The sequence below is a fragment of the Babylonia areolata genome, chromosome 19 (assembly GCF_041734735.1).
Source record: "Babylonia areolata isolate BAREFJ2019XMU chromosome 19, ASM4173473v1, whole genome shotgun sequence".
In the NCBI taxonomy this organism is placed as follows: Eukaryota; Metazoa; Mollusca; class Gastropoda; order Neogastropoda; family Buccinidae; genus Babylonia; species Babylonia areolata.
The window spans coordinates 35,765,839-35,789,692 of NC_134894.1; the positions used below are offsets into that span (position 1 = coordinate 35,765,839).

Consider the following 23,854-nt stretch of genomic DNA (forward strand, 5'->3'; position numbering starts at 1 on the left):
CAACAAAAAATTAGCCTGGTGTATTCATTTCCCAAATCAACAGTTTTTCTTTACCACTTTTCAGTGATGGAAACATGAGTATCGCCACACACGAATACGACAAAGTGGGTGAATACGAAGTGATGGTGAAGGTATGGAACCATCTTCAGAAGACCCCAGTGATCGGCCGTCTTCCCAAGCGAGTGGTGGTGCAAGAGAGACTGACGGAAGTGACAATCATGCAGGTGAACCGTCAGGTCCAAGGGTTCGAGCCCAACAGGACCTATGGAGCTTTCTTCAATGCTTACGACAATCAAAGTGATCCTGTGATCTTTGAAGCAAGGTGGGGGGGTGTTTTGGAGTGTTTAGTGTGTTTTGGTCGTATAATTTATATTGTAGTTGTATTATGTGGTGGTGTGTGGTATGCTATGGTGTGGCGTGGTATAGTGTGGTTTGTTGTGTATTGTGGTGAAGTGTGGTATGGTGTGTTGTGGTGTGTCATGGTATGATATATTATGTTATTGTATGGCATGGCACAGTATCGTATGGTATGGTATATTATGGTATGATATGATATGGTGTGTCATAGTATGGCATGGTATATCTCATTGTATTGTATGGTATAGTACGGTATGGTATGGTATGGTATAGTATAGTAAGGTATAGCATTATATCTCATAATTGTTACAGTATGATTTGTCATAGTAAGATATGGGCGAATGGCACGATATGGTAAATGCTAGTATGGCACAGTATGTCACAGTATGGTATGGTATTTTACATAGTAAAATTAGTATGGTATATAGTATGTGGTGGTATTGTATGGTGTTTTGGGTAGTATGGTATAATATGACATAGTATGTCACAATATGGTAAGGTGTGATATGGTATAGCATGACGTGACATAATATATCACAGCATGGTACAGTGTAATAGAGTGTGTGCAGTACAGCATGACGTGCTATCCTGGTGTGGTTATGGGTACATTACAGTACGATATGATGAAACACACATATGGTGTTGTGCTGTAGCAATACAGACTCAGTGCATATGGAAGGAGAAATTTTGTGTTGGTGATATGTACAGAACGACAGAGTCACCTGTGACCTTTCTCTTTGACTTCGGAGATGGCCACACAGCAGAACTGGCGGGAGCGGACCAGATGAATCTGTTTTACGCAGCTAAAGCAAAGCATCACTACCGCTCAGGTCAGGAAAAAGGATTTTATTTTTAATTTATATCATTTAAGTGTGTTTTATTCTTTTTTTTTTTCATTTCTTATTTTATATTATTGACTCACTTGTGTAAACAAAGTGAGTCTGTGTTTTAACCTGGAGTTCGGTTGTCTCTGTGTGTGTGTGTGTGTGTGTCTGTGTGTCCGTGGTAAACTTTAACATTGACATTTTCTCTGCAAATACATTGTCAGTTGACACCAAATCAGGCATAAAAATAGGAAAGATTCAGTTCTTTCCAGTCATCTTGTTTAAAACAATATTGCACCTCTGGGATGGGCACAAAAAAAGAAAAAAAGAAAAATGAAGCCTAATTATATGCAAACTGCATTCACTGTTATATTTATATTTTTTTATTCTCTAAACTTGGCACTTTGATCTGATATTCTGACCCAACAACAAGAGCAGTCATTATTATCATTTTCTGTTCAAACAGGAACTTGTTTTGCTCAGCATGGAAGTTTTATTTATTTTGCAAACGTTTTGGTGCGGATAGTAAAAAAGGGAAGTTACTCTGTAATTAATGCTAGGGACTTAATTTGCTTTAAACTGATCTTTCTCATCTTAAACATTACATTTTGAAATTATACTCAATGCATAAAAAGCTTGTGTGTTTTACTCTCAGTCACAAGTGAGTCTTGAAGGCCTTACCTCTCTTGTTTTTAGTTGTTTTTTTTTTTCTTTTCTATTAACTCTTTCGCTCCCAAGTTCTAATGTGAAAAGCTGTCCCCAGTGCCAGATATTTTAGACTCGGCACTCTAAGTCACATGATTCAGTTTGTGTGAAGACAACCCAGTGGACTTGTTCACCTCAAACTTGGTCAGGAGGGAAGGATGGGGGTGTGGTGGGGGTGGGGGTGGAGGAAGTTAGACAATTTTCTGTTGCATGGGACAGCTGGCTGCAGCTGTCAAGCTTTCTAACAATGTGAAAAAAAGAAGAAGAAAAGTATGTTTAACATGACGCCTCAGTGTTGACTAAAGTCGCCTGTGGTGATGAACTGTCTAGTCGACTAAAGTTGCCCATGGCAGTGAAAGTGTTATTCTGTTTATTAATTTATATATTACTTATTTTATGTTACATTTTGTTGATGTCTCAGTTTAACTTGTGTAGTTTCACTGGCAGTATCCACAAGTTTCTTCTTAATGTTCTTCTCCTTCTTCTCCTGTGGAGACACACTGCGATGCTGCACTGATGGGCTCAATAGCCGAGTGGTTAAAGCGTTGGACTTTAGATCTGAGGGTCCCGGGTTCGAATCACGGTGACGGCGCCTGGTGGGTTAAGGGTGGAGATTTTTACGATCTCCCAGGTCAACATATGTGCAGACCTGCTAGTGCCTGAATCCCCTTCGTGTGTATATGCAAGCAGAAATTCAAATACGCACGTTAAAGATCCTGTAATCCATGTCAGCGTTCGGTGGGTTATGGAAACAACAACATACCCAGCATGCACACCCCCAAAAGCGGAGTATGGCTGCCTACATGGCAGGGTAAAGATGGTCATACACGTAAAATCCCACTTGTGTGCATACGAGTGAACGTGGGAGTTGCAGCCCACGAACGCAGAAGAAGATTAAGAGGATGCTGCACTGATGTCTCACCAGTGTAGTTTCAGTGGCAGTATCCACAAACCTTCTTCTTAACATTCTTCTTCCCCATCTTCTTCTGCTTCTTCTCCTTTGACTGTGTAAAGAGGTGCTGAAGTGCTGCACTTAAAAAAAAAAAAAAAAAAAAAAAAAATGCTCACCAGATTCCTCCAGGTCTGTCAGACATGTGTCAAAAAGCCTGGGCCCATTACTGCAAATCTAAAAAAAAAAAAAGAAAAGAAAAAAAAAACACACCAAAAAACCCCCTTCTACGTTGCAGAGGGAGTGTTCACAGTGATGGTGACTGCCTCCAACGCCCTGCACACTGTGTCGGCCAGGCTGTCCCACCCGGTGTACATCCAGGTACCGGTGCTGGGTCCCCTCTTCAAGCCGTACCACCAGGAATGCACCCGCTTCGGGGAGGAGACCGTCCTACACGCTCGACCGTGGCAAGGGTCAAATGTCACCTACGACTGGAAACTTGATGATGAGACCCAGTATGTGAATTACGGTGAGTGAGAGAGCAAGTGAGTGAGTGCATATTGTTGGCATGAGCGTCGATCACTTGTGTGTCATTGCTGTGAGCGGTTAGTCAGCCAGCGTTGTCTTGCATGGATGCATTTGGTTTGGAGTTGTAGATGAGTGGTGGTAGTTGTAATTGTGGTAGTGGTGGTAATAGTGGTGGTGGTGGTGGTTGCGGTGTAGTGGCTATGGCTGGTGGTGGTTGGTGGTGGTGGTAGTGTTGGTGATGGTGGCTGTGGTGTAGTGGCTGTGGCTGGTGGTGGTTGGTGGTGGTGGTAGTGTTGGTGATGGTGGCTGTGGTGTAGTGGCTGTGGCTGGTGGTGGTGGTAGTGTTGGTGATGGTGGCTGTGGTGTAGTGGCTGTGGCTGGTGGTGGTTGGTGGTGGTGGTAGTGTTGGTGGAAGGAAGGTGGAAGGTGACAGTATGGTGTGTTGTGTGTTCACAGATGGGTAAGGATCTGTGTGTGTGGGATGTGTTGTGTGTTCACAGATGGGTGACTGCCCGGTGTGTTATGTGTTCACAGGTTGGTGATGGTCTGTATGTGTCGTGTGTTCACAGGTTGGTGATGGTCTGTGTGGGATGTATTGTGCGTTCGCAGGCTGGTAATGATCTGGGTTGTGTGTTCACAGAGTGGTGATAATCCCTGATTGTTGTGTGTTGTTAATGCAAAGGCAGGTGATGGTCAGTGTGCGTGTTCACAGGCTGGTGATAGTGTGTGTGTTTGATGTGTTGTGTGTTCACAGGCTGGTGACAGTGTGTGTTTGATGTGTTGTGTGTTCACAGGCTGGTGATAGTGTGTGTGTTTGATGTGTTGTGTGTTCACAGGCTGGTGATGGTGTGTGTTTGATGTGCTGTGTGTTCACAGGCTGGTGTTTGATGTGTTGTGTGTTCACAGGCTGGTGATAGTGTGTGTGTTTGATGTGTTGTGTGTTCACAGGCTGGTGATAGTGTGTGTGTTTGATGTGTTGTGTGTTCACAGGCTGGTGATGGTGTGTGTTTGATGTGTTGTGTGTTCACAGGCTGGTGATGGTGTGTGTTTGATGTGTTGTGTGTTTACAGGCTGGTGACATCCCTGTGTGTCATGTGTTCACAGGCTGGTGATGGTGTGTGTGTGTGATGTGTTGTGTGTTCACAGGGCCTGACGTGACGCACATGTATCGCAAGCCGGGCGTGGAGACTGTTGAGGTGACTGCTAGGAATCAGGTCTCCAACTTCACAGACTTTGTGGATGTCAGCGTGGCAGAGGAGATCCAGAGTGAGTGAATAGGGGTATGGGGGCTGAGTATGCATGTGTGTGTGTGTGTGTCTGTGTGTCTGTGTGTGTGTGTCTGTGTTTGTGTGGATGTTTGTGTGTGTGTGTGTGTGTGTGTGTGTTCATGCGTGTATATGTGAGCATGCATATGCGTGTGTATGTGGACATACATGCATAGGTGTGTGCATGGGTGTGTGTGTGCATACATACATGCATGTAAACACACACATACACACACACACACACACATTCACACACACACACACACACACACGTCTACACACGTGCATCATACCCACCTCACACACACACACACACCACGCTCGTTCAGGTGTGAAGATAGTGATGGAGGCCCTGGCCAGGGACCACGAGGGCCGGCCGGTGGTGGCCCTGGGCGAACCTCAGACCCACCGCGCCCTGGTCATGCCGGACTCGCCCAACATCGTCAACCACTACCGCTGGGACTTCAGCCGCTACCAGACGGAGACGCGCTCCAATGCCTTCTCCTACAACTACCCACGGAGCTTTATGTACAAGCCCTACAGGGTTACCGTCATGGCGGTCAACTGCCACAGCAACGCGACGTCGGTGCCCTTGGAGGTCCAGGCGGTGTCCAGGATCACCAACATCATGATCAGCACTGTTGGGGACAAGCTGGTCAACCAGCCCATCAGGTTCGAGGTGCAAGGGTTCGATCTCACGTCCATCAACTACACGTGGGACTTTGGGGACGGGACGCCTCCCTTGGTGTGGACGAACCGCTCGCATGTCCAGCACGTGTATAACAGGTGAGAGGTTAGGTTTTGTTTTGGGTTTTTTTTTTTTTTTTTTTTTTTTTTTTTTTTTAAGTGGTGGGTGGGTGGTAGTGGGGGTGTTGGGATGGGGGGGGGGGGGTGTGGAAGGGGGGGGTTTTGGGAGGGAATGGGTGGAGGTTTTGTTGAGTGAGTTTGTGTGTGTGTGTGTGTGTGTGTGTGTGTGTGTGTGCATGGTTGATTGGTAGGTTGGTTGGTTGATTGATTGATTGACTGATTTTATTAACTGATTTGGATTAATTGATTGAATAACCGTTTGACTGATAAACTGATTTTAATTATTTATTGATTAAATGACTGATTCGGATTATTGATTGATTCTTTGATTTACTGATTAATTAACAGGCTGATTTAGGATTCTTTATCACCATATGCGATCACTGATGAGCTAAAAAAAAACCAAAAAAAACAAACCAAAAAAAAAACCCCACCAAACAATCTATTCGATTAAATGGAAACAATGATAGCTGTCTTGGCAGGAGGAAGGTGGCAGAATGGTTAAGACACTCATCTGTCAATATATAGAGTCCGTGAGGGTGTGGGTTTGAATCCCAATCTCGCCCTTTCTCCCAAGTCTGACTGGAAAATCAAAACTGAGCGTCTAGTCTTTCAGGTGAGATGAACACCCGAGGTCCTGTGTGCAGTATGCACTTGGTGCACTCAAAAAGAACCCCAGGCAACGAGAGTGTTGTCCTCTGGCAAAATTATATAAAAGGAAATCCACTCTGATAGGTACACAAATATATAATATACATGCACTCAAGGCCTCACTAAGCATGTTGGGTTATGCTGCTGGTCGTGCAGGCATCTGCCTAGCAGATATGGTGTAGCGTATATGGATTTGTCTGAACGCAGGGACGCCTTCTTTGAGAAACTGAAACTGAAACTCTCCTGACAGGACAGGGGAATACCTGGTGACCATCGTGGCGGTGAACCCCTTGGGCTCCAACTCCACCAGCAAGAAGCTGTTCGTGCTCACGCATCCCTGTGAGCCCCCCTCCTTGACCGTCCTCTACCCCTCGGACAGACCAGGTGACGATGGCCCCAAACTCTACGACAAGCTGCAGGTGAGATGTGGCTTGATGACTTATTAACTCACTCAGTACGGCCAGTCCTCTCTTCTCCTCTACACAGACCCCTCGGATGTCCAGTGGGTGTCTGAATGACCAAACCTTTAGCTTCCATCATCAGAATTATGGTATTCTTTGTCAACATTCACGTCTTCAGTATAAGAGCCTTCCGCTTGCAATATTTTGATGATGGTAATTGGGGTGAAACGCTGTTTATGTCGTTTCTTTCGCCGTTCGTATGGAAAGAGTTAATAGCTCAGGGTTTTTCGTTCTGCAAGCTGCGACTTGTTTCTTGCTGGTTGGGTTTTTTTTGTTTGTTTGTTTGTTTTTTTTCCAAGGAATTTACAGTAACAAATGCTTGTTTTTACTGGAATATGCAGTGGAATTTCCAGTACCAAAGGCTTGTTTTACAGGAATTATCTATAACAATTGCTCCCCACAACTACCCCCCAGGAATATCCAGAACAAATGCTTGTTTTTACATGAATTTCCAGTTCCATATATTGTTGTATCTGGTATGTCCAGTACCAAGTAGCAAATGCTTGTTTTTTTTACGGAAATAACCAGTAACCGATACTTGTTTTACAGGAATTTTCTGTAACAAATGTGTGTGTGTATGTGTTTGTGTGTGTGTGTGTGTGTGTGTGTGTGTGTGTGTGTGTGTGTGTCCATGGTAAACTTGAACAAATTCATTTTCTCTGGAAATACGTTGTCTGCCAATACCAAATTTGGATTGAACATGGTCAGAAAAAAAAAAAAAAATCTTAAAATTTTTTTTTTTAACCACAGCAGTTATGGTGTAGTTTAGTATAATTATGGATCAATCAATCTGCGCACCTCATTTTTGACACACCTGCTTGAAATTGAAAACTGGAGAAAAAAAACCCCAAAAAACCACCCATTCCCCAAAAAAACCTTTGCCGCTGTTTGTGTACATTACAGATGTTGGAAAGCCAGCCGCTTCACTTGGAGTCTCGTGTCACCGTCAACTGCAGCATATCGGGGAGGTTGCACTACCAGTGGGGGGTGTACCGTCTGGCCGACACCGACTGGAGCTCGGCCAGAGTCCCTGTGAAGATTGACGCAGACCTGCTGCAGCATCCCAGAATAATTCTGCCCCCGGGCAAACTGAAACCGGGTTACTATCGCGTCTTTTTAAAGGTTATTAAGAACCTGTCTTCTGTGTGTGTGTGTGTGTGTGTTTGGTTTTTGTGATGTGTTTCCTTTTTCTTTCTTTTTTTTTTCAGGTGATTTTTATGGTGTTTTTTTTCTTTTGGAGGGGGGGGGGGGGGTGTTGGGGGGTGGGAGGGGGTTATGTGATGGGGATGATGTGCAATTTGAGAAAAATGTTTTTATTTAAGGGGAATTAAAGGGGAAAGAGGTAAGGGTGTTGTGCTGATTGAAGGAAGAAGGGTTGATGGAGAGGGGTGAAAAGGTCCAACAGAACAGACACATTGAACATGTGATGGGTACATGCCCATCAGAAGGTATGCACATGTACACACATGCACATGCACACACATGTACAGGCACATACACATGCATGCACACACACAGACACACACACACACACACACACACAGGTGTACTGGTGAGGGTGAATAATCTGTACTGTTGAGTGTGAATGAGGGTGAATGTTCTGTACAGGTGAGGGTGAATAATCTGTACAGGTGAGGGTGAATTAGGGTGAATGTTCTGTGCAGGTGAGCATGAATAATCTGTACAGTTGAGGGTGAATGAGGGTGATGTTCTGTACAGGAGAGGGTGAATTAGAGTGAATACAGGTGAGCGTGAATAATCTGAATAGTTGAGGGTAAATGTTCTGTACAGGTGAGGGTGAATGAGGGTGAATGTTCTGTACAGGTGAGGGTGAATGTTCTGTACAGGGGAGGGTGAATGAGGGTGAATGTCCTGTACAGGTGAGGGTGAATTAGAGTGAATGTTCTGTTCAAGTGAGGGTGAATAATCTGTACAGGTGAGGGTGAATGAGGGTGATTATTCTGTACATGTGAGGGTGAATGAGGGTGAATGTTCTGTACAGGTGAGGGCGTTCTATAGAGGTGAGGGTGAATGTTCTGTACAGGTGAGAGTGAATGGAACAGAGATACCTGTCTACGGAGAGGTGGAAGCGAAGATGGAAGTGCTGAGGTCACCAGTGCAGAGCATCATTCACGGGGGGGTACTTCAGCAGGTCAGCAGAGGCTCCAATTTCACGCTGGATGGAACGGCATCGATGTATTCAAACGGCGCAGCGGTTAAACTGAAGTAAGTTCAAGAAAGCCTCGTGGGACTTGCTGCTGACCTAGCTAGGCATGTCAGTTCATAGCTTGGTTTCATGAAAAAAAAAGAAAGTGGGTTTGTGCGTTATTGTTTTGTTTTGTAAGTTTTCATTTGTTTATAGATTTATCTCTCTCTGTTTATCAGTCTTTCTGTTTTTCTGCCTATATCTCTGACCTGATTTTTTGGGGTGGGAGGGGTGGGGGGGTTGGAGGGGGTGGGGAAGGGCTGGGATGGGGTGGGGGGGGGGGGGGGAACAAGTTTCAGATTCATTTGAGTGTGTGTGTGTGTGTGTGTACCAGCTTGCACCATGCATGCAAACAACACAATCAAATTAACATGCTGCAGTGCAGCACAGCACAGCACAGCACAGCACAGCACAGCGGATCACGGTGCAATAAAACGCAGCACCATTTCTGTTCCATACAGCTACAGCTGGAGCTGTCGACCGTTGCTCCAGTCAGAAGGAAGCTGCTTCAACGACACGCTGATCAACGAAACGTCGTCCATAAACTGGAACAGCTCTCGTCTGGCCTTGGATGCCTCCTGGTTCACCCTGGCCGAGAACTACCTCTTTGGGCTGACCGTGTCGGCGGAAGGGTCAGAGCCGGCCCACACTGACCAGGTCGTGCAGGTCAAGATGGACGCGCATGTGATTCCGTGAGTTCTTCTTCTTCGTTCGTGGGCTGCAACTCCCACGTTCACTTGTATGTACATGAGTGGGCTTTTACGTGTATGGCCATTTTTATCCCGCCATGTAGGATACCATACTCCATTTTCGGGGGTGTGCATGCTGGGTATGTTCTTGTTTCCTAACCCACTGAATGCTGACATGGATTACAGGATCTTTAACCAGTTGATTGAGTGCCAGAGAATTTTGTAAAAAGTGCTCTCCCTTTGCCAGGGAATTTTTAGGATTCGGGGGTAATAAATCACAAAAAAAATCTTGCACAAAATCTATGGGCGATACAGAAAGAAAGTAAACGTTTTTGTGAAGGAAAATGAGTGTAGATGCTGCTTCTGGGCTTTTTTTGTCCCAGTTAGGGTGATTGTAGATAAATGTTCAGGCATGTAAAGTCAAGATAATAATTATTGTGCAACAAAAATGTCTATTTCCACTTCTTCATAATGACATCCATAAAGAAAAGAAACAAAATACAGCCACAAATAGCACACCTATTGTCAGATTATACCTGTAGGAGAAATTACAGAACAGGCTATAAGTTTATAAAAAAAAGAAAAGCAAACAAATCACAGCTGGTGCAGACATGTAAGTAAATCACTGTCCTAACAATGACAAAGGTGGGTACAGTGAATGTAAAAGGTCAATCACAGTCTCAGAAACTGAGCTGGCAAGCTTTTTGACAGCTAAGAGTGTTCACAAGTGAGAGGGTGAAGTTCTTTGATGACATTCACTCCTTTCAAGTTGCACATGGGCCGATTAAAGTGTCTGCTGTGCATCCGGCTTGCCACCTCTTCAAACAAGTCGTCCAGGTCATTCAGTGAAAAAAAGCGTTAAAAACAAAAAGCACTTGTTTCACATCTAGTGCAGGTTCCACCCTGCATTTCGTGAAAATCGTGGAGCATTGGTGGTTGTCGATTTCCTACAGTAGGCATTGAAATGTGAATACACTCATTCCCAAAACCCACACCCCCTTTTGACCTTTGGCTGGCATTCGACCTAGTCTTACATCACACCTCTCCCTCTCCTCCCCTTCTTCCAACGCTCGCTGCACGTATTCTGTCAGTCATAGCCACTGCTGTCTGATTGGATAGAAGGACTGAATTACCATCAGTTTCCTAACTGTTGTTGTCAATCACCTTCATTTTCAAACCAATTATCAGACAAGAGAGATTCCTCTCCACCGGTTTGATCAATCGGGACTAGATGCCAGAACACTACACAGGCAGGAAAACACTGTTGGTATTGCTCATCAAGCAGCTAAGGACAGGGCACAGAGTGTTGCATTTATGCAGTGGTCTAGAAGAGCCCCGGTGCAGAGCTTGTGCACTGCAGATAACCGTATCTAAGCCTGAACCGTCCTGAACAGAATACAACTAACACAGACAGTTTATGCTAATGACAGCATTTAGGGAGTTTTTAAGATTGAGATTTTTCTTTTACTCCTCCTCTTCCGCACAAGTGAACTACGGTGAATTATGTGATCTGCACACAATACTAGTTCCACAGTACAGTGAGCTGTGCGATCCACACACAATACTAGTTCCACAGTACAGTCAGCTGTGCTATCCACACACAATATAGTTCCACAGTACAGTGAGCTGTGCGATCCACACACAATACTAGTTCCACAGTACAGTGAGCTGTGCGATCCGCACACAATACTAGTTCCACAGTACAGTGAGCTGTGCGATCTGCACACAATACTAGTTCCACAGTACAGTGGTGCGATCTGCACACAATACTAGTTCCACAGTACAGTGAGCTGTGCGATTTGCACACAATACTAGTTCCACAGTACAGTGGTGCGATCTGCACACAATACTAGTTCCACAGTACAGTGAGCTATGCAGTCTGCACACAGGATCGTAAGAAAGTCGCAGGCCGTTCAGCAACAATCACAGCCAATCCCACGACGTAATATTTTTTAAGATGATGTCATTGCATTGCATCATAATTATATCTACGCCACAGACAGTGAAAGTGAACAAAAGCATACAAACAACAACCATTTTTACATTTCTTTGCACACACTCAAAACACAAATGCCCATGTATGTCGATACAAAAACAGGACTAATGAATTATTCGTCATACACTTTTGTGACAACAGCATTATCTTTCAGTCACATGAAAAGGATTCCATTTGTTTTTGTCTGTGTGTTTGGCAGTATTCTGACAAACCCATTGGGGGTGTCATTGCTGTGCTGTCAAGAAAAAAGCAGTGGGCACTGTAAGATTTTTAAATGTTTTGCATCTCTCCAAAATTTCATTTCAGAGATTGCACATCTTTGACTGGATGTTACGTTTAACCTGCGGAAGACATCAACTAAGGTTGAAATGTGTTGGCTATGCCTTGTGATGTTTTGTATTTTTCATCCCTGTAAATCAAATATTCTCCCTAAAGGTGCTTACAGGGTCTGTTTGCATGTTTGCAATGTCAACTGATGTAGCAGAAATGATCCTGGATGCTTAGAATTCCAGTCTTAACAAGACTGAAAGGACTGAGGATGCTGTGAGAATGAAACAGGTGATCAGATATACAGACTTTTTTGCCTGGAATAAACATTTCGCATCATGAACCACACTTTTTTGTTTTGTTTTGATTTTTGTGTTTGTTTGGTTTCTGCAGGCTGTCAGTGGAATGCAAGCAGTGCCGGGGAAACAACTGGGTCAACGCCAATGACAAGGTCACGGTGCTGGCCGGTTGCCTTGGCCACCACAAGTGCAGTCAGGCAGGGCTGCGCTACAAGTGGACAGTGACGGTGATCAAGGGGGAGGAGGAAGAGCGTGACCCCACCAGTAAGGTTCACAGCGCCAGCTGCGTCAAGGCCGATGGCTCATCCTACAGCTCCCTTATGTACATGGGTCCCCCCTTGACCACGACCACGCCAACGCCAGTCACCACGGCAACTACCCCGGCCCTGCCCTCTTTGGCCCATCCTGGCAAAGGTTTGGATTCACTGATTAATATTGTGTATGGTTCATTATTGGAAGGGAAAGTGGGTTGATTATTGGACCCTGTGGCCCATTCAGACAATGGTCTGGATCATGACTTCAGATTGTTTGTATGGTGCATTGTTAGACATGGAACGCTTTCACTGCAATTTTCACGAGGAAAAGATGAAGTGTGTATGGAAAAAAAACCACAACCTTATATCATTCGGCATGGTAGATTAGCAGATGCAGAAGTGTATTAATGGATGCGAAAGGTGTACATTATAACTTTCATGGAGGAGAGATTAAAATCTTTGTGAAAAGAGCAGTTAGGATTTGAATACCCATACTGTTAAACCTAATCTGATGCTCAAAAGAAAACTTGACATGAAATTTGTTATTGCATTAAAAAGAAAAAAAGAAAAAAAGGGGGATTGCTGAACATTGTTAAAAGAAAGAAAAAAAAAAAAAGAAAAAAAAAGAGGGTGTAATATATATCACAGGTTGAAGACAATATATCACAGGTTCCTTGAGGTGATGAGAAGACAATGTTTCAAGTTGTGGACTGTTTTTCAAGGTGTGTGTGTGAGTGTGTGTGTGTGTGTGTGTGTGCATTTATTTATATGTGTCAATGCAATACAATGTGATGCAATGCGATGAAGTACAATACAACACAACAAAGACAACACAACACAACACAACACAACACAACACAATTGTTCCTTCCTTCCAGAAGGGAAGTCGGAGCCCCTGGAGGGCTATCCTGTGCGGGGCTGGCCTGATGTGCAGGAACAGTCTGCTTCAAGTGAGTGCATTTCCTTCATCTTTTACCTGTTCACCTGTCATTTTTGTTTGTTTTTACCCGTTCACAAATCAAATTAGATAAAAACAAACAAACAAACAACAGCAAAAATCCTCCTTTATCTATCCACATGGAGACTGATTTTGTGCAACCACAGGCTCGTTGTAAATAGAAACATATATTATTATCTGTTCAGGCACACAATGAAAAGGGATATCAATATGTACAAATAAAAACATCTGACAGGTAATTCCATATAGATTTGTAAAAAGTACACACACATGTGTGCATGTGCGCACGCACGCACGCACACACACACACACACACACACACACACTAACACACACTGATTTGCCTATACGTCGTTGTTGTTTTTTTTGTCTGTTACTGTCTTTGTCTGTCTCTGTCTGTTTGTCTCTCTGTCACTGTGTCTCTCTCTTCACCTCTCTCAACACAAATCTCTCTCTCTCTCTCTCAGTCTCTCTGCCTCTCTGTATTTTTCTCTGTCTCTGTTTCTCTCAGTCTCTCTGTCTCTGACTCTCTGTATCATTCTCTGTTTCTGTTTCTGTCTCTCGTGTCCCTTTCTCTCTCTCTCTCTCTCTCTCTGTCTGTATCTTCCTCAATTTCTCTCCCCCTTTCTTGCTGTTCTGTTTGAGTGACAGAGGGGGAGGGTGAGCTTTGGTGGGGGGAGTTGGCGGGATGTGGTGGGGTGAGGTGGACATTGTGTGATGGCCAACAAAAAAAAAAAAAAAAAAGGGAAAAAAAGGATTAAAAAAAAAAAAAGAAAAGAAAAAAGGGAAGCAACCTACTTTTTCTTTTCTTTTCTGTTCGTTTGACAGGAGGCCAGGGGAAAGCATCCAGTCACTTGTCCATGGGAGGAAGGAGACCAGATGGTGAGGTTTGAATGAATGAGTCAATGAATCAATGAATTATTTAATGAATTGGTTGATTAATGATGGGCGCAATAGCCGAGTGGTTAAGGCATTGGACTTTCAATCTGAGGGTCCAAGGTTCGAATCTCGGTGATGGTGCCTGGTGGGTACAGGGTGGAGATTTTTCCACGATCTCCCAGGTCAACATATGTGCACACCTGCTTGTGCCTGAACCCCCTTTGTGTGTATACGCAAGCGAAAGATCAAATACGCACGTTAAAGATCCTGCAATCCATGTCAGCGTTTGGTGGGTTATGGAAACAAGAACATACCCAGCATGCACACCCCCTAAAACGGAGCATAGCTGCATACATGGTGGGTGTAAAAACGGTCATACACGTAAAAGCCCGCTCGTGTACATCTGAGCGAATGTGGCAGTTGCAGCCCACGAACGAAGTAGAAAGAGGATTGATTAATGAATTTATTGATAACTGATTACTCGATTTGATTAATTCTTTAATTCATTGATGATTAATTGATTACTTATTTTTCTGTTTATTTTTTATTGATTGAGTGATTATTGAATTACATATTTATTTATTCATTTGTTTGTCCCCCACCCCCTACACACGCTGACACACATACAAGCACACACACACACACACACATACACACACATCCGTCTAAAAACACTTATAGTGAATAGACATTAAACTGAAGATAACACACACACACATACACACTTCTGAACAACTCAAATCAAATCAAATTATGGTGCTGAGAGCCTTGCCGACCCCTCAGGCCATCTCAAGCCTATCGCCATGTTAGCACGTACTTCAAGTCAAGGGTTAAAAAAACCAAAAAAACCATAAAAACTAGTCGTTGATTTAAGCTTTCCACTCAAAGTTTAAAAACCTTCCATAGTTTAAAACCTTCTAATCTGATTAAAAAAATGTTCACTTCTTTCAAGAAGTCCATCAGCGTCCACGGAAGGACATCACAAAACAAAGTCTTCAGAGAATACGCCGTGTAATGTCTGTGTCAAACATCATGCAGATCCCAACAGTCAAGGAGCACGTGTTTCACTGTGAGAGGCTCATCACAGGGAATACATTGAGGGGCCTCAACAAGTAAGAATGAGTAAAAAAAAAAAAAAGAAAAAAAGTGTGCCCCATGCGCAGTCTGTACAGCACAGACTCCTCCTTTCTATTCTTCACCACTGATGGGAGAGTCTGTTTTAGATCTGGACGGATTTGGAATAGCTTGTTGTCTGTCTGGGTGTTCCACTCCTCTTGCCAAAGATCCTTAACTCACTCAGTACGGCCAGTCCTCTCTTCTCCTCTACACAGACCCCTTGGATGTCCAGTGGGCGTCTGAATGACCCAACCTTTAGCTTCCATCGTCAGAATTGTGGTATTCTTTGTCAACATTCACCTCTTCAGTATAAGAGAGGACTGGCGTACTGAGTGAGTTAATGTAAGTGTTCACCTTCTACTAAACCACAAATTGCAAAATCACAAAACAAAACAAAAACAAAAGCAAAAAAAACACCCGCAAACCCTCATGAAAACTCAGATACTTAGCCTTGTCTTCAACGCTTCCCATTCCACTATTCTGTCTTGAAGGAGAATTACTGTCCACATTCACTGACTCCATTATTACTATTTTTCCAGATCATTTTTACCCTGTGGTGAAAGAACAGGCAGGATCCAATCGTCTGGATCCTAAACCACGCCAGCGGACTGGTGGTGCAGAGAAAGGTATACTAACAGCAACAGACAGCAGTAGTAATGTATCTTTATTGTTTGATGTAGATTATAAAAAAAAAAATTAAAAAAAAAAGAAAAAAAAGTCTTTAGCATTGCTGCCGAATGCATGATATAAATAATCTGAAATTTGTGTGTGTGTGTGTATGTGTGTGTGTGTGGGCAGGGGGGTTTGGGGATGGGCATTGAGAGGGGAAGGAACAGGTAGTGTGGGTGTTAAGAGTGTGTGTGTGTGTGTGGAAATAGAAACAGGGAGACACAAAGGCATACCACGAGAGTTACGGTTTTGTAAGGTTTGTAACATGTCTGTGATTGGTGATGAGTTTCATTTTATAATGGATTGTCCCAATTATGATCAGTTACGAAATAGATATGTTCCTAAAAAATATTTGTCTCCAAAATCGGTTTTTAATTTTTGTAATAAGCTCAAAGGAGGCAAAAAAGTCATTTTAGCTGTAACTAAGATGATTAGATTTGCAAATGTTGCCTAGTTATACTTTTGGAGTTAAAAGACATTTGTGTTTTCTCAACTTTTATGTGACATTGTTGTGTATTTGGAAATGTTTGTTATGGGCACGAAAAGAGTATTTTGCAGTAATCCTCCATACTCCAATAGGAGTGAAAGGATAATTAAAACTAGAAACTTGAAACTTGTGTGTGTGTGTGTGTGTGCGTGTGTGAACATGTGTGTGTGCACGCCTTGTGTGCGCATACATGCATCTGAGTGAGAGTGAGTGTGTTTGTATGTGTGTGTGTGTGTGTTTGTGTGCTCATGTGCATGTGTATGTGTGTGCATGTGTGTGTGTGTGTGTGTGAGAGCATATATTCATGTGTTTGTGTTTATGTGTATGTGTATGTGTCTGTATGCATGTGTATGTGAGTGTGTGTGTGTGTTTGCATGCATGTGTACTTCTATTTGAGTTAGTGTGTATTATGTGTATGTGTAAGTGTGTATGTGTGTGTGTGTGTGTGTGTGCGTGTGCGCGCGCGCATGTGTGTCAGCATGTACACTCTTACACACATTTGTGTAGGTGGATACACACACACACGCACTGGCACAGTTTGTTCACACACACACACACACACACACACACACACACATCCCATTACATATTATAACTGGACCCACACCTTGTGCATCCATCGTAGATCCGGCGGAAGGGCTGCCAGCATCCCCCGACGACTGCGACCAGGAGTGCAGGGTTTTCAGACAGCGGAAGCCCCCCAGGCCCCACATCACCATGCAGAAGGCCTCAAAGATGGACCTCAACCCCAGCACTGTAGACTCCGACCCTGAGGGACCATCGCTGGTTCTCCGGCCTGGGATCCTGGTGCAGGGGCTGACTTACCTGGTGCAGGTGGCTGTGTCTGTGGAGGGTGAGTTTGAGAGTGTGTGTGTGGGGGTGGGTGTGGGCATGGGGTCAGGGGGTGGGAGGGGCTTTTGCTGTGTTTGTGTGCACATGTGTGTGTGTAGAATGTGCTGTGTGTGTGTGTTATGTATGTGTGTGTGTTCGTGTGTGTGTGTGTGTGTGTGTGTGTGTGTGTGTGTGTGTGTGGATTGTGCTGTGCTGTGTGTGTGTGTGTGTGTGTGTGTGTGTGTGTGTGATTTAATTGATGTCTGTTTTTTTTGTTGGTGGTATTACACATACAACAGATAAACTATTAGACATAAAAACTGAAATAAATTAATAACTTGACAAAAGCAAGACATAAAGAAACAAAAAACAACAACAAAAAACAAAAACAATTCAAATTCAGCTATCTATAAAAACAAATCTTATTTTGAAACACACAGAGAAACATGATTCAAGATTATATATCTTGCCACTTCTGCTGTGTATGAGGGATTACAAAAAAAAACCCATTCACCCTCTCCTCTATGTACGCATAAACAATTTGGTGTTTGTATTTTTGTATTTTTGCTGACCCACCACCCCCACCCCCCCTCCCTGCCCCGTTCAAATAAAGAAAAAAAAAGATAATGTTTTATTTTTAAGTAAAGGGGAAAACAACAAGCGAACAAAACCTGTTTTAAGTGCACCCACACACACACACACACACACACACGCGCGCACACACCCACACGCACACACACACACACACACACACACACACATATATATATATATACAGCACAACACATACAGCACAATGCTCACACACACACACATATATACATAAGTACATGCAAAAATACATAAAAAAAGGAAGACATGAATTAGCAAACATTAGTATGCATACAGGTTGACAGGCAGAAATACCAACATAATGCCAGACACCAACAACTATAACCTACCCCTAAAGAAGAAAAAAAATTAATTAATTTTAAAAAATGAAGAAGAGAAAAAAAAAATCTTGCTGCGCACAATGAACTATCTTTGGGGGCGGTGGGAAGGGTGGGGGATAGGGGATAGGGGGGTGGGGGGGAGGTGTGTGTGTGTGTGGGGGGGGGGGGGGGGGGGGGGGGCGGGTAGTGTTGCATGCAACAGTTCCATGCCAGCAGGGGTGGTGACAGTGGAAAAAGAGAATGTGTGATGCGTTCTTCCTCCTGTCGAAAGGAGAACGCTGCTGTTGCAGCATTCCCGGGAGCTCAGCAAGTCATTACTGTTATTGGTCCTGCCGCAAGAACAAAAAGTGTCTGTGTCTTTTGTTTTGTTTTGTTTTGTTTTGTTGTTTGGGCGTTGCTGCTGCTGCTGCCTTTGTCATGGATTGAATTGCAAGGAGGCAGTTTTTTTTTGGTGTGTGTTTTTTTTTTTTTTTTTTTTTTTTTTTTTTTTTTTTTTGAGGAGGGGTGGGAGGGGGGGGGGGGGTTGGGATAGAGGGGGGGGGGGGGGGGGTTGCAGTCCAGAACAACAACAACAACAACAACAACAACAACAGTGCTCTGTTATTGGCTAAAAGCTTCACTGGGTGGAAGGAACTGCCTTAGCTGGCTCCTTGATCAGTCTCCTCCTGGAAAAGGTATAGTGGGAGGGGAGGGGCAGGGGAAGGGGGGGGGGGTGTGTGTAGGGGGGGGGGGGTGGCGAAGGGAGAGGGGTATGAAGGGAAGGGCCGGGCGGGATGGGTGAGGTGTGTGTTTTGTGTGTGTGTGTGTGTGTGTGTGTGTGTGTGTGTGTCTGCCCGTGTGTGTGTGTGTGTGTGTGTGTGTGTGTGTGTGTGTGTGTTTGTCTGCCCGTGTGTCTGTGTGTGTGCCTCTGTGTGTGTGTGTGTGTGTGTGTGTGTGTGTGTGCCTGTGTGTGTGTTTGTATGTGTGCGCGTGTGCCTGTGTATGTGTGTGTTGGAATGGTGTAAGGGTAATTTGGTATCCTCGGGTGGGGTTCGTTTGGCCCAGTTACTCTATAAGCCTCTTTGTCATCAACTGGCTGTTCTCTTGGGAGATCAGTCTTTCCCCCCCCCCCCCCCCCCCCCCGCCCCCCCACCCACCTCCCTCCACCGCCCGCCCCCCCCCCTCCACCACCCCCATCCTCTCTCCCCACACCCCTGTAATAGTCCTGGTCCTCTCTTGCGGTAACTCTCCTCCCCCCCAAACCCCTCCCCACCCCTCCCTCTGCTCCCTCATTTCTCTCTGCCCCCCCCCCCACCCCCCCCTCGCGTTCCTTCTCTGTCCTTCTAGAGCCCTGTGTGTGTGTGTGTGTGTGTGTTTGTGTGTGTGTTGGTGTCTGTCTGGTATTTGTGTCTCTGTGTATCTGTCTGTCTGTTTCTCTGTCTGTTTCTGTCTGACTCTCTGTCTCTGCTTCTTTCTGCCTGTCTCTCTCTCGAAAAAAAAAACTGTCTCTGTCTGTGCCTCTCTGTGTCTCTGTGTCCCCAACACACTCTCCCCCTCTCTCTGTTTGTGTGCCTCTTTTTGTCTCTATCTCTGTCCGTCTCTCCTTGTCACTATCTCTGTCTGTCTGTCTGTCTGTCTTTCTTCCCCCCTCTCTCTGTGTCTCTCGCTGTCTCTGTCTCTTTGCTTTTTGTCTCTGTCAGCCTCTCTCTCTCTCTCTCTCTCCCTCCCTGTATGCCTCTTTTTGTCTCTGTCCATCTCTCCTTGTCACTATGTCTGTGTGTGTGTCTCTCTCCGCATTCTGTCTCTCTCCGCATCCTCTCTCTCTCTGATGGTGATTATTGATATTTGTAGTAGTAGCAGTAGATGTAGCAGTGTTAACAAATTTTTTAGTGTTGTGTCGTTATCATTAATGTTGTTATTGTTATTTGTTATTGTTGTCACAAGGACACATTGGAAGACTAGGCGATGCCTAAAATCTTTATCCTTGAGTAACAAAGTTTTTGAATATCCCCCTCTCTCTCTCTCTTTCTTTCTGTGTGCCTCTCTTCACATTCTCTCTCACTGTCCATCCCTTTCTCTCTCTCCCTGTCACTCTGTCCCAGCCTCTGTCTGTTTCTCTGTATGCCTCTTTCTTTATCTGCCTCTCTCTCTCTCTCCCTCCTCCCCCCCCCTCCCCCGCACCCCCTCCCCTTCCCCCCTCTCTCTCTCTCTGAGCCATGCACAGCCTCCGTTGCCCACATCATCCGCCTGATATGTCTGGAACTGCGCCAGACACAGACAGTGCCAGCTTTTTCTACAGAGCAGGAGAGATGTAATCAAGAAATAAAATGTAATTCGAGTTCCTTCTTCTTTAGATTTTGTTTTGTTTTGTTTTTGGTCCTTCCTTTTTACTGCCTTCCTTCCTTTTCTGTTTTTCTTGTTGTGCTTCCTTCCTTCCTTCTTTCTTTCCTTCCTTCCTTCCTTCCGCCTTGCCTGCCTCTATTTCTTTCTTGCTCTTTTTGCTTTCTCAACATTAATTTTGTACTTTCGTGCCCCTCTGCATCATCAGTCCAACAGCTTTTCTTCTTCTTCATCTTCTTCTTCTCCTTCTTTTAAGTTGCTTCATACTCCAATCAGACTGTCTGACAGACTCGTCAAATTATGGAGCAGCGAATATAACTTTTGTGTGGAAGAATCTTAATCGTATACATAAAGGTGGTGATCTACACACTCGACAAGTCGTATTTTTATATCATTGCCATCTTGCCGGACAACCCGACCGAAAAAAAAAAAAAAATCGTCACCGCAAAAGAGAGTAAGTTATGTCATGATTTCAACACGGATTGCAATTTTTGTTTGTTTGTTTTTTGTTTTTTTTTAATTTTCTGTTTTGATTGCAGTTAGTTGAAATTGCACCCATTGTGCGTGTTCTGAAAATGTTTACGATTAGGCTAACTCTTTTGACATTGCTGTCATCGAATGTTGTGTGGCATTGATGGAGTTTCAATACTTCATCACAAGTTCTCTCAAAAATAAATTACGTTGCCTTCTGTCATATGTTTTCCAAAAGCACAAGAGACTTTTCATGAACTTCAAAACCACGTGTAATAAACGCTTCGAATATTCTATATAGATTGGACTGACGTCACCCCAATTAGTCGACCAGTCAGCCAGCCAGCTCACTTAATCGAGGCATCCAATGCAGCACTAATCATTAAAAAAAAAAAAAATGTTGTACACTTAAAGACTCCCCCCTCTTTCACTTTCTCTCCCCCCCCCCCCCCGCCCTCTCGATCCTCTCTCTCTCTCCACCGCCCTTATATACGACTAACGACTGATAGTAGGTGTTACAGCCAATGAACGAAAGAAGAAGAAGAAGAAGAAGAAGAAGAGGAGGAGGAGGAGCAGGAGGAAGAGGTGTTGTTGTTGATGATGATGGTGGTGGGGCGGAAGAGGAGGAAGTGGAGAAGAAGAACAAGAACACAAACGGAACAAGAACAAGAAAGAAGAACAAGGAGAAAAGGAAGAAGAAGAAGAAGAAGAAGAAGAAGAAGAAGAAAGATGAGGATTTAGAAGAAGAAGAAGAGGAGGAGGAGGTGGTGCTGTTGATGATGGTGGTGGTGGTGGGGTAGAAGAGGAGGAAGTGGAGAAGAAGAAGAAGAAGACGAAAGATGAGGATTTGGAAGGAGGAGAGGAGGAGGAGGAGGAGGTGGTGCTGTTGATGATGGTGGTGGTGGTGGGTGGAAGAGGAGGAAGTGGAGAAGAAGAAGAAGACGAAAGATGAGGATTTGGAAGAAGGAGAAGAAGAATAAGGATGAGGAAGAGGACTAACAGGGAGAAGGAAGTACGAGGGAATACACGTCTCTCACCCAGCCGGTTCCCCCCCCCCTCTCTCTCGCTGTCTCTGTCTACCCCCCCTCTCTCTCTCTCTCTCTCTCTCTCTCTCTCTCTCTCTCTCTCTCTCTTATTTTAACTTTTTTTTTCATATTTAGTTTCAGTCAGTGACGGGTGAAGGTGGACGGATATCCGGCTTGAGAGTGTGGGGAAGTGTTTCTTTTCCTCCCCATCCACTCTCTCTCTCTCTCTCTCTCTCTCTCTCTCTCTCTCTCTCTCTCTCTCTCTCTTCTCTTCTGTTCTCTCTCTCACTCACTCTCTCTCTCTCTGGCTCGCTCGCTTTCCGTCGCCTACCCTATACACTACACCCTTCCATGCCCCCCACCTCCTCACCCCTCATCCTCTGTCTGTCCGCGCTACTGGTACGTGCCCCTGATTCTTTCTTTCCTTCATTCTTTCTCTCTCTCCCCTCTCTCTCTCTCTCCCCCCTCTCTCTCTTTCGCGCTCTCCCACGCTCTCTCTCACCCACACTCTCTCTCCCTCTGTCTGTCTGTCTGTCTCTCTTTCTCTCTCTTGCCAGAATGATCTATTAGATTGTCTACGTCCCTCCCGCCTCCCAATCCCCCCGCACCCCTCTCCCCCACCTTTTTTTTTTTCTTCTTCTTTTTCAAGGTCGAGAATACTAGGGGTGGGAGAGCCGTGGTGAAGGGGTTGATTTGGGTGGGGGTGGGGTGGGGTGGGGTGGGGGTGGGGGGCTGGGGGGGGGGGCTTGCGGAGGGATGAAGGGGGGGGGGGGGAGAGGGAACGTGTTCAGCGGATGGTAAAGTGATTGGCATTGATTGCCCGTGAAGCGCATTGCACGACTTGCCACCCCACCCCCCACCCCCCTTCCGTGCCGCCTCCCCCTCTCACTCCCTCAGATTTCCCCCTCCCCCACACACCTACCCTCGCCTCTGCCCCCCCCCCCTCCACCCCCCGCGCCCCCCCCCCCGGTCCCCCTCCCCGCCCCCTCCAACTCCTCCCCCCCCCCCCTCCCCAACAAAACATTTTCTTAAACTTCTCTCTTTCTGTCGCTTTCGTTCTCTTTCCCCTGTCTTCCACTGTATTTCTCACTGTTTCTTTTTCTCTCTGAGCTGTCTCTGTCTGTCTCTTTCTCTCTTTGCCTCCTCCGTCTGTCTCTCTTCGTATCTGTCTTTGTGTCCATCTGTCTGTCTATCTCTCTGTGACTCTCTGTCTCTGTTTCTCTCCCTGTCTCTCTCCCTGTCTCTGTCTGTCTGTCTGTCTGTCTCTCCCTCTCTCTCTCTCTTTCATGTACACCATCAGATCAACAGAAGAATTGCCTCCTGACATGTCTGTGAACTCGTTTTTTTTTGTGGTTTTTTTTGTTTTGTTTTTTGTTTTGGTCAGAGGCGTGACTTTTTTTTCTTTTTTTTTTTTCTCACTATTTCTGAAAAGAAGAAGAACAAGATTGCATTCGTAATCGAATAGATTACCCACCTAGTAAGCAAGAATCATGGGTTCGATTTTACACACATTCATAATGTGTAAAAGTGTGTGGAATATATACGCGCGCGCGCTTGTGTGTGTGTGTGTGTGTGTGTGTGTGTGTGTGTGTGTGTGTATTCGTTATTCATCATAGCATGTGTGTGTATGTAAGTCTAATCCTGCATCATGTCCGTGTGTGTGTGTGTGTGTGCGCGCGCGCGTGCGTTCGTACGTGCGTATGTGCGCGTGCGTGTGTGTATGTGAACATGCGTGTGTGTGCATGTGTGCGCTCGCGTGCATGTGTGTGTGTGTGTGTGTGTGTGTGTGGTTGCAGGGGAGGCGGAGTGGCGGGGGCTGGCCATGACGTTCTTCAAGGTGAACATGTCCCCCAGGCTGGGCAGCTGCTCTGTGAAGCCTCTCACAGGCCTGGAGATGACCACCCTGTTCAGGGTCTTCTGTGCCGAGTGGCGGGACGAGGTGGGTGAGAAAGGAGTGTTGTGTTTAGGT

At 45.0% G+C, this 23,854-nt stretch overlaps 1 protein-coding gene across 2 annotated transcripts in view; it reads left to right on the forward strand.

Annotated features, from left to right (window-relative positions):
* LOC143293662 (polycystin-1-like protein 1) overlaps positions 1–23,854 on the forward strand; it is a 233,326-nt gene that overhangs the window by 71,849 nt on the left and 137,623 nt on the right. For both annotated transcript variants that reach the window (XM_076604790.1, XM_076604791.1), the window contains exons 13-27: positions 65–322; positions 1,066–1,187; positions 3,074–3,304; positions 4,450–4,569; positions 4,898–5,354; positions 6,277–6,445; positions 7,391–7,609; positions 8,532–8,713; positions 9,155–9,385; positions 12,039–12,358; positions 13,077–13,148; positions 13,985–14,038; positions 15,691–15,777; positions 16,933–17,160; positions 23,682–23,824. In XM_076604790.1, the coding sequence (XP_076460905.1) occupies positions 65–322; positions 1,066–1,187; positions 3,074–3,304; positions 4,450–4,569; positions 4,898–5,354; positions 6,277–6,445; positions 7,391–7,609; positions 8,532–8,713; positions 9,155–9,385; positions 12,039–12,358; positions 13,077–13,148; positions 13,985–14,038; positions 15,691–15,777; positions 16,933–17,160; positions 23,682–23,824 (2,893 nt within the window). The remainder of the gene's footprint in view (positions 1–64; positions 323–1,065; positions 1,188–3,073; positions 3,305–4,449; positions 4,570–4,897; positions 5,355–6,276; positions 6,446–7,390; positions 7,610–8,531; positions 8,714–9,154; positions 9,386–12,038; positions 12,359–13,076; positions 13,149–13,984; positions 14,039–15,690; positions 15,778–16,932; positions 17,161–23,681; positions 23,825–23,854) is intronic.